General features: G+C 44.7%; 4 protein-coding genes and 1 long non-coding RNA gene across 10 annotated transcripts; 3 read left to right on the top strand and 2 right to left on the bottom strand.

Annotated features, from left to right (window-relative positions):
- The first annotated feature begins 110 nt into the window (after window positions 1-110).
- Window positions 111-5,218, top strand: LOC116803734. Its single transcript, XR_004363802.2, has 2 exons — window positions 111-199; window positions 4,949-5,218. It is a non-coding gene; the product is annotated as an uncharacterized LOC116803734 (long non-coding RNA).
- On the bottom strand, window positions 737-4,025 carry LOC6574982 (oxysterol-binding protein 1). The gene is made up of 2 exons (XM_002000973.4): window positions 1,741-4,025; window positions 737-1,670 (listed from the first exon to the last, which is right to left on the bottom strand). Exons 1-2 carry the CDS (start codon window positions 3,367-3,369, stop codon window positions 921-923), a joined length of 2,379 nt encoding a protein of 792 aa, XP_002001009.1. The 5' UTR covers window positions 3,370-4,025; the 3' UTR covers window positions 737-920.
- Window positions 4,398-11,347, bottom strand: LOC6574981 (protein phosphatase Slingshot). Of its 3 annotated transcripts, none has more exons than XM_015167776.3 (8): window positions 9,397-9,469; window positions 9,059-9,295; window positions 8,561-8,994; window positions 8,433-8,498; window positions 8,164-8,358; window positions 7,810-8,079; window positions 5,372-7,750; window positions 4,398-4,522 (listed from the first exon to the last, which is right to left on the bottom strand). In XM_015167776.3, exons 1-8 carry the CDS (start codon window positions 9,433-9,435, stop codon window positions 4,468-4,470), a joined length of 3,675 nt encoding a protein of 1,224 aa, XP_015023262.1. In that variant the 5' UTR covers window positions 9,436-9,469; the 3' UTR covers window positions 4,398-4,467. The 3 variants fall into 3 exon arrangements, with proteins under 3 accessions (XP_015023262.1, XP_015023261.1, XP_043863843.1); XM_015167775.3 differs by lacking the exon at window positions 9,397-9,469 and adding an exon at window positions 10,862-11,347 and having other exon boundaries at window positions 4,399-4,522; XM_044007908.1 differs by lacking the exons at window positions 4,398-4,522; window positions 9,397-9,469 and adding an exon at window positions 10,862-11,347 and having other exon boundaries at window positions 5,744-5,812; window positions 5,878-7,750.
- Window positions 11,348-11,428: 81 nt separating this feature from the next.
- Window positions 11,429-13,751, top strand: LOC6574980 (nicotinamide/nicotinic acid mononucleotide adenylyltransferase 1). 4 transcript variants are annotated; one of them, XM_002000971.4, is made up of 6 exons: window positions 11,429-11,665; window positions 11,743-12,140; window positions 12,197-12,298; window positions 12,358-12,509; window positions 13,206-13,479; window positions 13,537-13,751. In XM_002000971.4, exons 1-6 carry the CDS (start codon window positions 11,563-11,565, stop codon window positions 13,582-13,584), a joined length of 1,077 nt encoding a protein of 358 aa, XP_002001007.1. In that variant the 5' UTR covers window positions 11,429-11,562; the 3' UTR covers window positions 13,585-13,751. The 4 variants fall into 4 exon arrangements, 2 of the variants coding, with proteins under 2 accessions (XP_002001007.1, XP_015023260.1); XR_004363801.2 differs by lacking the exons at window positions 13,206-13,479; window positions 13,537-13,751 and adding exons at window positions 12,735-12,916; window positions 13,070-13,155 and having other exon boundaries at window positions 11,430-11,665; XR_004363800.2 differs by lacking the exons at window positions 13,206-13,479; window positions 13,537-13,751 and adding exons at window positions 12,735-12,916; window positions 13,060-13,155 and having other exon boundaries at window positions 11,430-11,665.
- An 89-nt stretch (window positions 13,752-13,840) lies between these two features.
- On the top strand, window positions 13,841-16,201 carry LOC6574979 (sodium-coupled neutral amino acid transporter 1). Its single transcript, XM_002000970.4, has 5 exons — window positions 13,841-14,637; window positions 14,753-14,862; window positions 15,078-15,218; window positions 15,283-15,489; window positions 15,553-16,201. The coding sequence occupies exons 1-5, from the start codon at window positions 13,991-13,993 to the stop codon at window positions 16,026-16,028; spliced, it is 1,581 nt and encodes a 526-aa protein (XP_002001006.1). The 5' UTR covers window positions 13,841-13,990; the 3' UTR covers window positions 16,029-16,201.
- Window positions 16,202-17,697: the final 1,496 nt, after the last annotated feature.

Raw genomic sequence — 17,697 nt, 5'->3', positions numbered from 1 at the left:
GTTGAGCGTTGCGACCGCATTTTGCTTGCGTTATCGTGCGAGCATTTCGCTAGTCGAACGACACAGATAAGGTATGGCAGCATTACGATTCGCGTTCGGCTCAGTTTTTTGACAGTGAGTCAGTCAGATAGTACATTATCGCGGACGGTGAGAAAGGTGGTGCCATAGGTGTTTCTCTTCTCGTCGTCTTCCTAATTGCGTGAGTACATTGCCTAAATGTAGTTGTTGGATTAACCACAACACAATTCTTTTCTTTTATTTAAAATAATACTTTAATAATAAATTGCATAAATTTATAACATTTAACATATACTCGTTGCATTGTTTAGAACCTCATCATATATGTATATATATGTACATACATACATACAGCGAAGGTGAAAACAATTTTCGGTGAGGGGAACACACGTTTCTCCTTATTGTTGTTGCTGTTGCTATTATTGTTTAGAGTGAAAAGCTGTTTAGACTTTTCACTAGAACGAATATGTCTACATATGTATATTGATTAGATATATATATATATAAATATATATATAAATTATATATATATATGTATATATGTGTGTTTTAATGGATGGTAAGGTCTATGTGCCATAAGTATTTAACTGATTAAAGCAAAGATTAAAATAAAACCCGAGCAAGGGAAAACAATTTTGATAGTCGCAATCAATGCGATGCGAACTTGAGATTGAGCTCGCAATAAAATCATTTCAGTATCAGTATCAACATTCGCAGCTACTTTACAGTAATTAATTTATATATGCACTAAATAGTGAAAAAATGTTATTACATCGATTAGCTTTATAGTTCTGTAAGTTATTGATCCTCGCGAGGAGTGGCTCTTTGTTATTAGTGGTTGACAGCGGAGTTTCGAGGCTTGCATATTCAATTAATTCACATAAGAGTGCGGCGTTTGTTTCTTAATAGATATCTGGACAGCCATTCCAATTCTGGGCCGCTTTAGCCGCCCAATATGTGTTTTTCGTGACGTGCACAAATTCATCGCTACCCTCCACCTTCTCGCGCTTGAACCACATCGGCTCGTACACGGGGTACGGCCGTCCCTCGGCCGCTGCTTGCTCGGCCTCGGCTTCACGTGCTCTTCGCACCGTTCGCTGTTTGTCTTCGAGGCGCACTTTCTCCTTGTTGCTCTCATCCCACCTACCCTCCTCCATGAGACGCTGATCGGGTCGATTACGAGAATCCGTTGGCGCTACGCCATCTTCCGGCTCATTCAGCTGACAGGCAAGCGTGGTAAAGTTATAATACTTTTCCGAGTCCGGTGGAGGTGGGCGACATTGCCATGCCACTTTGTATTCGCCTGTGGTGTATGTTGGATTGTCCGCAGTGCCACTCGTTTCCAGCACTTGCGCTATTTCGATTTTATCATCCCACGTCCCGCGCACCACCCATTTAGCTTCATTATTGCGATTGATAACCACGCCCTTCACGCTGCGCTGCACCTCACGACTGAAGTAGGAATAAGGCTTATAGTTCAGGATGCACTTGTTTCCATGCGCTGCATTGGAGCCCACTATTTCCATCGTTCCATGCTGATCCACCCAGATCTTTCCAACGATTATGTTGTTCACAGTTGTTGTCACTTTGCGCCAGGAGTAGCGATGTCCACTTTTGGGGAACAAAATGTACGCCCCGCCCAGAGGATTCACCTAAACAAGAAGTGAATGTGTGAACGGTTAAAGCTTTCAAGACTACAAAGGAAAATCTCAGCTTCCTTACCTGCAAATACTTGCCACGGAATTTGCTCGTCATGGAAAATTCTTGCCAACAAACCCATTGCTTACCCTCGCAGTGCAGAGCGGCTATTGGCGGATGATGCGACACCTGTTCAGCCAGATAGCGAAAGCCCAGATCATCCATGCGATCGCACTCGTAAGTCTCACCTAGCAATGGGTTAAACGGTTTTCCCGTACGCACCGCTGTTGTCGCATATGTGGAAACAGCAAATGCCGCCAAATAGGCCAGTTGCTCTGACTCGTCTGTTAGCGTAGCTGCATGATCCAGCACTTCGCAATACTCATAGTCCTCCGCCAAGCGTTGCAGCATGGAGAGCGGCTCATTGAAATTGATGGGCATGGGTATTTTGGACAGATCCTTGCCAATGCAGTTCTTCATGATGGACCACAGGTTAACCGAGTGATTTGGCTTATCCGGGACTCGCGTGCGTCGACTGACCACCTTATTGCCCGATTTGCTAGCTCTGTTAGTTGACGCCCTTCTCACAAGATCTGTTTGTGATTTCGAAGCTTCATCGACCTTGTCTCCATTATTGTCATCGCCTCCGGAGGCAACGCGTGCGGCGCTAATGAGACACACCTGCTGCACGGTCTGGATGGTTCGTCTTTGCTCGTCGCTTTCCGAAGAGCTGCCTGTATGGCCCTCGGAGCCAACTTGGTCCTCGGAGCTGCTACGCCGCTTGTTAAGCTTCAGTATGAATGTGCTGTCTATGGGCGAGTCGCCTGTTCGATCATAGCCATATTCCTCGGCGTCATAGAACTCAGTTTCATCGTCGGAAGTCAAGTTGGTGCCAGGAGCTCCTGGAGTCATGCACACCATTGTGCTGGACGATGACATTGGCAGCGGCTTATTGCGGCGTACGAATACGGCAGCTTGTTCCATTTGAGATTGCTGCTTGGCCATCTGCTCGATGATCTCCTCCAGTCGCTGGCGCTGCTCACGCTCGTGGTGCAGCATTTTGGACCATTTATGGCCTTGTGATTCAGCTGAGCGTAAATAGTCGTTGCCAGCATTTATCATTGCATTTGATGTAATCCTAAAAAGCGTGGCCCGCTCATTGACAATCTTTGTGCGACTGGCCAGAGATTCCTCTTCGTTAGATTCTAGATCATTTAAAGCACGCTGGAGTGCTGCACCATGCTTCGTAATTAGGTCGTAGCAGGTACGCATATTTTCCAGACGTTCGGTTAGATCGCGCACAACAGTGCTGATCTCTTGGCTAGGCACCACCTGTGCCGTCTCCTCTTCCTCCTCCTCTTCACTTTCAATAGCACGAATAGCCTTGGCTTTGGCCAGCTCCAACGACGTCACCCACGATTGCCGCTCCACCTCGTTGGCTGCCTTAATGTGGAAGGTTTGTGTGCCACCGTTCGAGATGACAAATGTGCATGAGTCCACGGTGTGGATGAGCGCTCCATGGAGCGATATTGTGCCGCGACAAGTGTGATTGATCTCTGATTGGTTGCGATAATAGCTTAGGACACCCTTCGACAGAACAAACCAGCGACGCTGGTAGCCTTTGATATAGTTCGTCCACTTTAAAAGCCATCCCTTCATTTCGGGATCGCCTCCGCCCTTTTCGGCGGCAGGCTTTGCCGCAGCGTCCGCCATGCTAGCAATCGGTCTGCCCCGCAGTCGTGGCCGTGCCCACCGTGACAATAAAAATCTATTAGCACTTGCTTGCTTACGACCTCGACCGCTTGTTGACCGATTCAGACTCAGATTCGGTTTGGCAAACGCCACGTACAATCGTAATGGGAGGGCTGGGTATGACAACAACTCCAAATTCAAGTCCGTAACAATAACTTTAATTAGCTGCTGTTTTAAGCAGCTGCTAGCATTATAAAGTACACTTTTGCAGTATTCGTAATCGCGTACACAATGAATTTCGTTCGCTTAGCGGCAATACTAAGTACTTTTTTCTGCACAAAATAAAGAAACTGTGGAAGTCAAGTGCGCATTTGTGTGCGTGTGCATAGGCGTATGTGTGTTGCGGTGTTGTGTGAGTATTTTATGGTGTGACCGACTCTAACAACTGCAAAGTGGTGGTATTTCCACAATATGCATTTTATTGGTTGTCAATAAATAAAAATAAAAAATCCTTTTTTTTATATTAAAAACACGCTTACTATGTAAGCAGAATATTTTAAGCCTAATTATGGCATTATATTCTTTTCACTTTTTCTTTCTTTTTTTCATTAAATACTCCAACTAGCGCTGCCAACTGCTCAAAAAAATACTACATACAGACACAACGTTTCACAAGACCCGCGACAATTTAAAAATGTTTTTTTTTTTTTTTTTTTTCTGTTAGTGAAAATAAGTATTACAACGAAATGTGACTGTTCAAGATAATTGAAAGCTGCCATTTGCCCAATTTATTTCAACGTCAGTGAGCGGTGACGCTAAGCAGACCGGTTTAATATTAGAAAAAAAAGTTTAAGCACTTCAGCTTATATGTGCCGTAGGCCCGTTGATTGAAAGTTGGCTTTTGCAACCAACTGCCCTCTTGCAACTGCATGTGCTTGTCGCACACTCCCACATACAGAGTAAGATAATGAGTCACCCTGCTTGGTGGCAATACAATAAATATATTAATATTGGTATCGAACATATCAAATTTTATAAGTTAATTAATTAAATTTGTGTTTCGTGGGTAGCACATTGATAATAAAATATAGGTGGGGTGTCTCATCAAGGTTTGGTGGCTCACTTCTTGCAGTCGGCCCAGGAGTAGCGAAACTTGGCTATCATGCGGTAAAGGCTGCAAATACAAACTTGGTCGTAAAAGCTGATGGCAAAGTTCATTGGACGACACACACACACACTCACGCGCGCTTCCAAATAGACAAACATAATGTCAGCTGAGTCAGCTTATCGACGAGACGGGGCACAGGTGGAGTCAGAAACGAAAGAACGGATGAACAACACACAAATCACCACATGAAATACATACATATGTGTACACATATAAATATGTTTATACACATCTCTATATATATTATGTATGTACATATATGTATATTCGTATATATACATATATATATATTCGAATATATACAATAAATCATTTATTCGTAGGCAGTTCTTGCATAATATAAAATAAATATATGTATATAGTTACAAGTAATTTAAAATACAAAATACAGTTTCATTTTCATAGTTTTTGTTTTTTCTTTTTTTTTTTTAGTCCCTGACGGCACTTTTCACAAAACATTTAGAAATTGGATGTTGTGATGGATGGATGGGTGGACTGTTTTAAGGATTGCTGAAACAAATGCTTTACAAATAAACAAACAAATTTAAGGCGTATCGCATAGTGCTTTATAGATTTATATGAACAGACACTGATTGATTGTGGACGAGAAGGAGGCGGAGGGGCGGGATGCGGTGAGAGAGAGACATATGTAAGGCAACGTAACAACAATGATGAATAAAAGCGAAAAATACATAAAATAAATACAGAGTAATAGGCAAGTGTCGAGCTGAAAAGCAAAAATAATGAAGTGCTTTATAGGCCTGCTTAGTTATTATTACGAGTTTTGTGTAGACGTGTTTTTGTGAGACTGAGTGTGTGTGTATGTGTGTCTAGTAAGAAAGATCATTCCTTTACATGGTATTGTATGCAGCGGTGTTGAAGCTTTGCTTTGGTAAACTTAGCCTAGTGAGTGGATGGGTCTTTCCATGCTGCGCTAGACGACGATGCTGCACTTGCTGCTGCTGCTGCTGTTCAGATTGTTGCAGGTGAGTTATGGTGTTGTGCTGCTGCAGTTGTAGCTGATTTAGGTTGCTGGCAATGTGTCGGGCAGGTGCGGGCGGCGGTCGGTTCTCACTGTAATCGTGTGCTCTGTTTGACAGCGATCGATCGTAGTAGGAGCGCGGGCGTTGCCGGAAGCTAGTGACGCTTATGGTGCTGCTGATGGCTGAGCTGGCTGCTGTATTGGCAGCGGTGGCGGTGGTGGTGGTGGTGGTGGTGTTGGTGGTGGATGCTGTTGTGTTGTTGGTGGGTGGCGGCAGTATTGTGGCTATCGGCGTTGCCGCAACAGGATTGTTACTACAGGAAGTGGTTTGATATTTATGCACTAGACCTTTTACATTACGATCACAAGATTCGCTTACGCTGGAGTCGGATGAGGTGGCCGATGTACTCGATGAGGACTTGGCCGCTGATGCAATTGCAACCACATTGTCAACCAACACATGATCGGCATGCTGTGCAACTGGTGATGAGGGCAGTGATTGATGTGTCGCCTTCTTGCTTGGAACAATTGCAGTCACATTTGTAGCGCCGGCAGCTGTGCTGCCAATGCCCGACACACCCACCACGCCCGCTTTGGCTTCAAAGTTCTGCTTGAGTATTTGCACATTGCCCGAAATGCGCTGATCCTCGGCCACAGCAACATTGTGTGCACGCAACACCACAACCAGGTCAGCTGCAGTGTTCTTGTTCTCAATATCGCTGGTGTGCATTAGCTCCTCGCTGTTACAGCGCAACGGCTGACGCGGGCGAGTGGTGCTAGCGGAGGACACACTGCGAAACAGATTGGCACACTTCTTCTCACCCGCTACCGTTGTTGCTTCGCCTGCCACTGTCGCTGTATCCAGGTCATCCAGCTCGTTCTCCTGGCAGCGCTTTTTGAGGGAAGTATTTTCTTCCAACTTCTGCTTGGTGCGCTTCACGGTGCCCAGCTGCGATTCGCTGGTATTGCAGTTGCTCGCTGTTGTGCTACTGCTACTGCGCTTCAGATCCTGAATCTCACCCTCAAAAATGGCTGTGGTGTTGCGGTTGCTGTCGTAGTAGCTGCAGGAACTTGTACGCAGCGGCAAGCTGCTGCGATTGTCACCCGATCCCCAACTGGCATGCCGCGAGGGCAGTTCGCGCTGTCGTGGACCGCGCGTGCGAAGTACGGCACTGGGTGTCACATTGGGCTGTTGCAGCGGTGCATCGAGGATGATGCCACCGCTAGGTCCAAACGATTCCGTCCAGGATTGCGTTTTTCGCCGTTGACGCTTCTCACGCTCATCCACTTGCCCCACCGCTGTGGTAAACACATCCGATGAGCCGGAGTCGCGACGCGAAAACGATGTTTGCGTAATCAGCTTTGATAGTGAAGTCCACACGGGTCCTTGTGACTGTGCTGGTTGCGTTTGGGCTGGAGCCTGCGACTGTAGACTGCGACGTGGTGGCTCTTGATTAGCCTCGAGATCATGGACGCGTGTACGTACCGACGGCGGAGTATTTTTCTGGATGTGTAACACCTGATTCTGGGTGACGCTATAGTTCTCACCATTGCTTCCCGGATAGCGCATATTTTTCGGCTCCTCTGCAACGCTTCGCTCTGGGGTTAAATTCTCCATAGATTGACTCTGCTGCTTTATCACCTCTACGGCACATTGTGTTTTCGGCGATGTGCTACTCGAACGACGCATCATGCGACGCTGCTTTTGTGCGCTGCTGCGACGATAAGGACCATGATCGCTGCCTCCCTGTTGCTCACTGCCCGACTCGCCTGTGGATTTCGATTTGGCCTGATTGAGCGCCTGTATGAGTGGCGTTGGCTCACTTCCCGGCAGAAGGCGTGCATCCTTTGTGCTCTTCAAGTTAGTCTCACTCTTGCTACGCTGGAGCTTTTCCTTGTTCTTCATTGCATCCAGCATGCCGCTGTACGTTTCCAGCTGATTAAGAAAATTCTTGTTTGGCTTTATGCAGCTGCGACGCATCTTTACATGCTCCAGGGCACGGTGGAACTCCCATTTGTATGCCTTCATTGCATAAGCAATGACCACAGAAGCAGACCGACTTACGCCCATTTTACAGTGCACCAGCACCTTAGAGCCTTCGGCCTTGGCGCGCGTGATGTACCGAAATGTGTCATCCCAGTATTTGAGGAGATTTGTCTTCTCATCATCGTAAACGCGCACATTGAAATAATCAAAGGTGCCCGGAAAGAAGTTATCAATCTCCCGCGTAACATTTAGAATGTGTCGAACACTGCATGAAAGAGAAGTTGAATAGATATATAAATGATTCGGTTTACTTAATGTACTTACCCATTCTTTTGAAGCTCCTCCAAATTGCTCGCATTCCATTCCGAGCCCAAATAGACGTGGTCAAATATTTCTGTAGGCGCATCCATTTGGCCCAATATACGTAGCATTTCAGCATCTATAAACGATTTGTATTCGCCTAGATCCATATCTAATAAATCTTCTAGGCGACCGCGTATATACTTGGAGGTTACTTCGTCCAAATCTACTGACATCATGATTGCTTTGAGCTTCATTTTAATGACACTTTCAGTTTCCTCCTTGGCGGTTGGTCTGCAAACCGAACAGATAGACATAAATATATGAAATATTGTCTTATATATTGATCGGCATTGTCAGCTAGCAACAACTTCCTACTTGTTTCTTATGGCATCTGGTGAGGGCGGGCGTCGGCTCTCGAGCGCATCCATGGCATTCCATTCATTTAAACACGACTGATCTGACTCAATGAGACTTTCGTATATGGATAACCAATCGTGGGATGGTCCGCTTGGATAGAAGTTGTTTTCACGAGCCTTTCGAGACACTTTGTGCAGCGTTTGCAGCGCTGACCTATAAGAGCAATCAGTAAGCCATATGTCAATGGACATAAGGAAGATCTGCGCATTTAAAAAAAATGTACTTACCACATAGCTTGCACCGATACGGGCTTGAATATGTGGGTCTTCTCGTAGACGGCGACACTAAAGCCGCTGCAAAAATTGAATTCGATTAATTACAATGATTAAACTGAATGCCACTATTCGACACCCACCCGTCGCCATCCAGGTGAATGGTGGTATCCGCGAGTATGGGCACGACTAGGCCGATGGTCGTGCGCTCGTTGCAATCAATGCCCAGCAGGCAGGATTCCTCCATGCCTGGGGTATTCTTGTTGCTGTCGCCGGCGCCACCAGCAGTTGCCGTTTCCCGACCATCCACATCACATTTTAGGCTTTGACGATTGGCGGCGTTACCTGAAAGACGCTTTGCCGCTTCATCTTGGACAAGTTGCTGCGTTTTGTGGCTATCCACGGATAGCTGGCGTTGCGCAACAGGTGTCCCAGGCGGCGCTGTCGTCGACTTAACAGAATTGTGACGCATGATTTTGGAGCGTCGCTCACTGCTCGCCGCCGTGCGGCAGCAGTTGCGCGAGGCGATCACAAGGTAGCGTGTCCGATTCGGATGTTGCGACTCCAGTTTGACAGCCTGCAAGGATAAGTACTTTGTGAGCAATTGATTGTATAATGAATTGATATCTATTGTGGCATACCATTTTCAATGTGTCCTCACGTTGTAGTAAGTAAAACATTGATTTTAAATGCAGCTGTATGTCCGAGTTATTGCTTTGCGTACTATTGGTGGACCGTGTGGAGTCGGTGCTAAGACGTCGCTCTGCATGCTGGGGTATATCTTTGAGTGCGAGCACCAGAGCGGTGCCCTTGCCAGCAAAATAACATTCGCTCCTTTCGCTTTTGTTGTTACCCTCTTCGTCCTCGGCCTCGCCATCCTGTAAACGATATTCCAAACGTTTATTTTATGATTATTTCCTCAGTCAATTTCTTTTTCTTCCGCGAATCGCGACTGCTGTAAAGAGTGACTCAGACTCACCCAACGGTGTATACAAAATATAATATCTGATTGTGACATTTTTGGAGTTGAGTGAAATTCGTAACCAAACAAACTTGATGATGAATTGCTTTGCAAATCAAAAGAGAAGCAGACGAGAGAGCGAGCAACCGAGCGAGTGTGCGTCGCCACCTACATGGTGGGAAGCTTATGTTTACAATATTGTCTAATAAATACAAATTCCAAGGGCAGGCCGTATCCAAGGTCTTGAGAACTATTTGTTGTTGTTTGTGTTTTTGTTTTTTTGGGTGGGGGCGAGGACGTTTTCGTTGGCGCGCTAACGGAACCAGCCAGAAAAATCACAGAGCGACGTTGACAAAACTACAAATAAGGCAATGCAAAATTTTCAATTTATTGAAAATGGAAGAGAGCGCGCGATGAGGCGACATAGTGTGGCAGCTGCGACGTCGCGAGGTCTGCTCGGATTTGCTTCAGTTACAACAATAAATAAAAAGAACAAGATGTGGGCTATCGAGAGTGGCCGATAAGTGAATACCCTATACCCTATTGCCGTTGTTATGCCAAAACAAACATTGCGATAATAACTGTAAATTCTAAAGAGAGATTATAAACTATACCAAATATAGATATAGATATGGTTTTAGTAAAGCACCACAACTGGTAATCTATACAATGGTTTTATTTGTTATTTTATAAATGAACCATTGAATCATTAACAGGCTAAGAAATAATTTCTATATTAAAGTATATAAATAGTCTCTATCGATGACTCCTTCGCTCTGCCGTAAATATTTACACAAACTGTTATATCCCATTTTAACCTTTTGCACTGTGTACAGGGTATTAATATAAAAACAAAAACAACAACTATCACAGCAAACAACAAACAGATGCGCGAATCGTGGCGCGACTGATGATGACGCTGACAAAACGCCCACAACAGAAACGGTAAGAGAGTAGCGCATGGAGCGACGACAGTGGAGAGAGCCTTTGCATGATATTCGAATTAAACTAAATTGGCCATATGGACTGCCCGTCCGTCACACGTATGTGTACACAACAAAAGGATCACTGACTAGCACGGAACACGCACAGGAAGCGTTTATAGGCGGTGGCTAAAGAACACAGACGTAAAACCCCCTGAACTCAAATAAGCTCCATTAACAACGCGTAACCAAAACAAAGCAAAATCATAGAGAGTCAGCGAATGTGAGAGAACATGAGGTCGAGAGCGACGAAGTGAGTGAGCGGGTGAGTGCTTGATTACAGCACACACACACATACACGCGCGTACACACAACCAAACAAATGCGTAGCTGGTTGCAGCTGTAAAATTGCACCTTACATAGAAATGGGGCAACTCAAATATTTCGCAGGCCGCCCGTTGCTCCCACTTCCTACTTCACATTAACTGCACACATACGCACACATATATTTATATACATACAATTTTATTTATATATGTATACATGTATGTGCAACTCACCGAATTCGAGCATGAGCCCGCCACACTTGGTGAACGCTGCACTGTCACTAGAGCCATTGAGTTCTGTTTAAGTCTTTTGTTGTTTCTTCTGCAACGAGTTCGTATCCAAGGCCTTCGTTGTGGCTTATGCTGGCCTTTTTCCTTTGCCTATCCTTTGCTGAGGTTCGTTGGTCTAATGTGCGTGTGTGTCAATGTCTGTATGTTGAGTCAAGTGTTGGGGCGAAAATTCACAAATGCATTTTCATTTTGTCGACGTCGTTTCCTCTCTCAGTTGTTTTTGCACTCGGCACTTTGTCTTCTCTAACTTAAAATACTAAGATTATGTTGGCGCGTTGCACCAGATTGTAAAAACAGCACACGCCCGTTTAAATTTTTTATACTGCACAACGTATACGAATAAATATGATAAATGTTATTACAAAAAGGTTTTCAAAGAGCAAGAGCTAAAGGCAGTTTAGCACGACGACGCCATATTTAATTTTATAGTCGATAGCATACACTCTTAGTTCTGAAACATATCGAATACGTGCCAAATTGTTGTATTTTGCACAGGTTGGCAGTTCTGCAATATTTATATCGGCTGTCGCGGCGAATTAGAGAGGTTGTGGTGCGGCCTAAACAGATGGCGAAATTACTTACGACAGGAATTGAAATTAAATAAAAATAACATTTCTGGTGAGCCCAGGCAATAATTTAGGCAAATGTCCGGATTTATTGAGGAAAAATCCTTTATGTTGCCCCGCGTGGCGCTCATAGCATGTGGATGCTTCAGTCCACCAACGCCAATGCATATGCGTTTGTTCGGTAAGCATTTTGTTTACGAGAGCCCGGTGATAATCGATATTGACATTGACATTGACATTTTATCCTAATTTAAACAGAGATAGCACGCGATTATTTTGAGCTTCGTGGTACGCATAAAGTTGTTGGCGGTATAATATCACCCACACATGACTCATATGGCAAGAAAGGACTGGCCCCAGCATTGGATCGTTGCGCCATGATAAAGCTGGCTGCTCAATCCTCAAATTGGATACGTTTGTCCGATTGGGAGGTACATCAGCCACAATGGATGCGCACAAAAGCGGTGCTGCAGTATCATCAGAACTATTTGAATAACTACATTAATTCGCCATACGATGAGGAGCCAAATGAGCTGCTACCGGGCTGGCTGCCACCTGGATTGCGTGAACGACGGGATCCCATTCGTCTCAAACTGCTATGCGGAGCTGATTTATTAGAATCTTTTGCTGTGCCCGGCTTGTGGGCCGATGAGGATGTAAGACAATAATGACATAGCTAACCTAGGTCCGGGTTAACAATATTTCGTATTAGATTGAAGAAATTGTCGCTAACCATGGATTGGTCGTCATAACCCGTTGTGGCTCTAATCCTGAAAAATTCATATTCGATTCGGATATTCTAACAAAGTACCAGGTAAGTATATATAGTAGTATCGCGGAATGTTTGTATTATAAGGAACATTTCATTTGTAGCAAAACATAACGCTTATTACCAACTGGGTGCCCAATGAAGTGAGCTCTTCTCTCGTGCGTCGTCTTCTAACTCGCGGTGAATCGGTGAAGTATCTTTTAGATGATATGGTACTTAATTACATCAAGCGCCAGGGCTTGTATAATGTAAAATCGTAAGTGCTAACGTTCGTTCAGTTAGAAATGAATTCATATTCGTGCACCCGCGCTTGAAACTTGATACGTACACTGAAGGGGCTAAGCTAACGCCGCCTGCTACATCCAAACACTGCCATCGTAACACTATAAATACTTCACTTTGTCAGAACATAGCCAGTATGCAATTGCACGCACGACCAACAATTTGTATCTCTCTCTTTTGCAATGACTCCAAACTGAAGGCTGGATACGCCGCCTGAGGGCAGAGAATGACGTTGCACGCACTGCACCTTACTCCGTTTAGATGTAGCACCAAGTTATCTAGAGGCACGGCGGCAACATCAAACCCACCAACTCCACCTCTGTTCCCGCCAACGACAATCAGCCAAAAATATTCTCGTGCAGTGGCGCCTTTTTATGGAGTGTGAGTGTGTTTACACAAAAACTTTAAAACCCAAATTTTGCAAAAATTCTATTTACGTAATATCCAACTCTTGCATGTAAATATATTCACTTTTAATATATATAAGCATGGGAACACGTATGTACACTTCTTATACGCCTTAGTGTTGTACAGTTTTCCAGTGTACGTATCAGCGTAAATTGCACCTATGATCTCTAATTGAGAATAATCCATACCAATAATACGCTAAAGATCATCATTATTGTTGTTGTTATTGTACTGACACGCCTACATTGATAATGGATTTTAGTAAGTATATAACGGATGCAGTGCGTCCAGATCATTTGAATTTCAATCGCACATATATGGACAATAACGAGAATGCAATCAAACCGGAAAACGAGCAACCGGAGCAGCTAATGGAAGATGAGTCGGACAGTCCGCTCAGACAGCAGACTGCGCGTGTATTTTGCTGCGGCGAATCGTCGCGCTCCAGCACCAAGCTGCTGCTGAGTCGCCCTGGTCCCGGTCAGGCGGTGCAGGTTATGACAGTGCAGAGCAAGGACACCATCGATGGCTTGGAGGTGAGTAGAGAACAGCTAGGGCATCTCAAGAGCTAATACAAAATGCTTCATTTTCAGCAATCGCAGCCCAAGAAACAGAAGATAGCCAAAGTGCAGCAGGTCTAAGGAGTTCGAATACCAAAAACTACGGAGTGATACAGGCTGGATACCTATCCAGGATAATTAGGAATGAACAATGGTTTATCGTTGTTGTAGATATCACATTGTACCCACATATATGTTTATCAGATATGTACTGGTAAAACGTTAAATATATCCTATTTAGAGGCGTTTGCCATTCGCATCTATCTTTGGGTCAGTCTAACAAACTGGAAGGCATTGAACTTGCAACGTGCATTGACCTTGCAGCGGCAGGGCTTCCCAGCTGCAGCAATCGCTCGCTAGTTGCCATATCGAATGACAAACTGTTGTAAGCCAACTGAGTGCCACTCTCTGGTTCTTGGTGGTGCTTAGAACCACCATCAGTTGCGCGCTTTCAGTCGTCGCGTTTGGTTCGACGTAACTGGCGTGAATGTTTTTCTTTCGGCGTTCGAATGTCAAGCGTGCACAACGTCCGTCGCGTGCTCCGTCCTTTGCACTGCCCAAGCGGCGTACGTCCGTGCTATTGGCGCCCTCGAATCAACATGATCAGCTGCCGTTTCTGAGGCGCTCCCGGTTCAGCGCCTTGCCGCACTTTCGCGCCCACGAGGATGAGCCCGAGAGCCTTTCCCTGTTCATTGCCATTCTCTACGTGGTCGACTTGTTTGGCATTTTTCCGTTTCTGACGCTGCCCGCGCTGCTGGTTCGGCTGGGCTACTTTGGAGTGTTGCTCGTTCTCTCCATCATCTTCCTGCAGATATACACATCCTTTCTGCTATCACAATGCTGGACCATGGCCGAGTATCTGGATCCCTCGATACTGCAGAAGCGCAACTATCCTTACGCTGCACTCGCCGAACTGGCCTATGGACCCTGCGTCAGCCTCTTGGTATCTGTACTACTGGACCTGAGCATCTTTGCCCTGGCCGTGCCCAGCATTGTCATGGCAGCTGAGAACCTGGAGGCTGTTGTCTTACGCATGAGCGCCGGCCTCTATAATTTCTCCTACTGCTACTGGGCCATTATTGTGGGCCTGGTCATCTGTCCACTCATGTGGCTAGGCAGCCCCAAGCACATGCGGTTAGACAATGTTTTTTGCTTGAAATTATTTTTAGCGAATATCATCTTTATGATTAGGATAGTCTAACCCATCTGGCAATATATATATATATGCCTATATATTTGTATATTTCAGAGGCCTGGCCATTACAGCCGTTTGCGTCATGATAGTAATTGTTGGCCTGCTTTGGTATTGCCTGCTCGATGCACCGGCCATTGGAACGCCCTTTCAAGGAGTCTCGCTGGGTGTGTAAGCTACGCCAAATTTTATAGGAAGACCTATAGATATAGAGTGTTTACATTTTATTGCATAAATTTCACGATTTCTAATTAAGAGAGGCTCTCTTCTTTGTGACAATAATGGAATGTAAACAAGTATTACGCATCGGTTAAAGTCGGCTGGTTAACTAGTTTTTTTCTGGTTTATAATTTTGTATATTTTGGCTGTATTTTTGACACAGAACTACCTGGTTTTCTGACCATCCTGAGCAGCTACAGCATTTTGGCCTTCCAGTTCGACATACATCCCGTGCTGCTGACCCTGCAGATAGACATGAAGCGCAAGTCTCAAGTGTCCTGGGCGGCGCTCAGCGGCATTGCCAGTAAGTGGAGTTTGCTCTTATGTACTGTGGATGTCGAAAGACGAGTATATCTATTTCTGTTTAGTCACTTGCAGCGTGGCCATTGTGGGTGCCGGCATAGCTGCCTACAAGTTCGGCTCCATGATTTCGAGTAATCTGCTGCTCTCGCTGCCCACCAGTGTGCCCTTCTTTGTGATGCTCATACTGATGTCGCTGCAGCTGTGCTTCTCCGTGACGGTGGCCAGCTCGGCTATGTTTATGCAGATCGAGAATTTCTTCAAGTTGCCCGAGAGTAAGTCTGCGTCTAGTCTCTATATATGTATATGTGTGTGTATTTGTCACCCTCCTCACTTAGCTCTGTGCTGCAAGCGCATTCTCATTCGGTCCTGTGTCCTGGCTCTAGAGGTGCTCGTGGCGGAGTTTGTGCCCAGCTTTGACGCGCTAATGAATGTGATCGGCGGCACCATCACTGGCCCATTGGTTTTCATACTGCCTCCCTTGCTGTATCGGCGCATTCGGCGCATGGAACGTGTGCATCAGCGCATTGCCGCCGAGGCCAGCTATGGCAGCCTGCCTCTGGATCTTAACTATGCTCCCGTTGAGCTGGAAATGGAGCCGTTGCTGGTGGCCAAGAAACCGCATTCATCACCGGGCTGCTGGTTGCGTGTGGCGCGTCTGCTGAATCGCTTGGAGTGCGACATCTCGTGCACCATGGCCGTCCTAATCTTTGGTGTGCTGGCCACCTTTCTATCCACCTATCTCAATTTGTTTACCCTGACGGATCTGTTCAAGAACAATTCGCCCTGCCTGAGTAATCTAACGGCGCATTAGTCAAATCCATGCTTCTCCCTCACCCTGAGCTGCGAAGATTAAGATTCAGACATCTCTATAAATATAATCTACAGCTCATCAGAGTTGATGTGCTGAGCTTTTGGGTATTCTATTTCCGTCCTTCGATAAGTTCAGAAACCTCAATTACCAATTTCGATGCAATATTTGTTTAATTAATATGTTTTTTATAATCTAAACTACAAATTTAATAAATTTATTATATTATATACTAAAGGCATGCACAGATGTACTACCTTAAATTTACCCCCCTGTGTGGGGCTGCGTGTGTGTGTGTGAGTGTTTAATTAGTTAAGCTTTATTAAAACATACGTAAAACAACTATTTTTTGGGTAACTGCACAACTGCGCATCATTTATCATGTTTTGGTCGCGTCGCAAATGCTTTGTTTGCCAAATTGTTGAAAAACAAAAAATAATAATCAGAAAAAGGAGTTAAAAATAAACAATTGGCCTGAATAGGGGGCAGTAATCGATCAGCAGATACCCTGTAAACAGCAAGACTCAACTGTCTCTGTCTCTGAGGTTCAATGTATCGATATAAATCGACTTTAAGGAAACATAAATTAAGGGTAAAATGTGAGAGTCGATAATCTAAATTTGTAATCTTCAGCAGTGCGAACAAGGCAGTTTCAGTTTTAGTTTAGGCCATTATTTATGGTATCAGAAATTAGTTGTGAAATTTGATTATACCCTATCGCTGGCAGTACAGGGTATATTGAAAATCGTACACTGTTCGCTTTGCAGTAATTTGAGACCAGTTCCAGTTCCAGCTACTACGACCATGCTCGGTATGAAAGTAAGCCCCGCTTTATGGAAACAGTCGTAAGCTGATAAGGCATTTGGCAGCTATCGTCGGGTTATGATTCTGGCCTAAGCACAATCGCTGAGCTCAGTGTTTAAATTTAAACACAGCTGCGTTGATGCTGATGTTGATGTGTAAAGATTCTTCTTCCACGTAAGAATTTTCTGCCTGCCTAGACCCCCACCCCTCGCCACTCGGCTCCACACCTGCCCGGTGTTAGGCCAGCGCCTGTGCCTGGGTCTTATAAATAAATTTAATTTATTCTTTGGCTGATGTTTAGCTCCATGCATAACGTTTTTTATTTTTATTTGCGTATTTGTATACAATTTTGTTATTTCTATTTTTTTTTTTAAATTTTTCCCCTGGCATTCATTTCCGTCTTCAATAATACGTTTTTAACCATGTTGAAGATGACTCAAGCGTCTGTCTAGATAACCCATGCAAAAGCCACAACAGCAAAAACAACACAAATAATCAAATCTTATAAGTAATATTTTTAATGTGATTATTTATGAAAATTAATACTCATTGTTCATTGATAGCAACGATGTCGACACGTCATCAGCCGCAACAATTTTAATGTGCCAACTCTGCCCTTACAGCGCACACACTCACACACTCATACACTCAGACACTCACTCACACACACCTGTTGCTGTGGCACTTTTATTAGCTCGTTATTTTTATTCAGTTTTTACTGTGGTTGTTGGAATTCACAGCTCAAGTACACACAAAAGCCCACTGAACTCCACTGCCGTTCTACGCACCCTTTTTTTTTTTTTTTTTTTTTTAATTACGTCGAACTTTGGGTTTACATGCGAGTATTTCCCTATTTTTTATGTGATTT

This window comes from Drosophila mojavensis, unplaced genomic scaffold (assembly GCF_018153725.1).
Source record: "Drosophila mojavensis isolate 15081-1352.22 unplaced genomic scaffold, ASM1815372v1 contig_231, whole genome shotgun sequence".
NCBI lineage: Eukaryota > Metazoa > Arthropoda > Insecta > Diptera > Drosophilidae > Drosophila > Drosophila mojavensis.
This window is presented reverse-complemented; position numbering and strand designations above follow the sequence as displayed.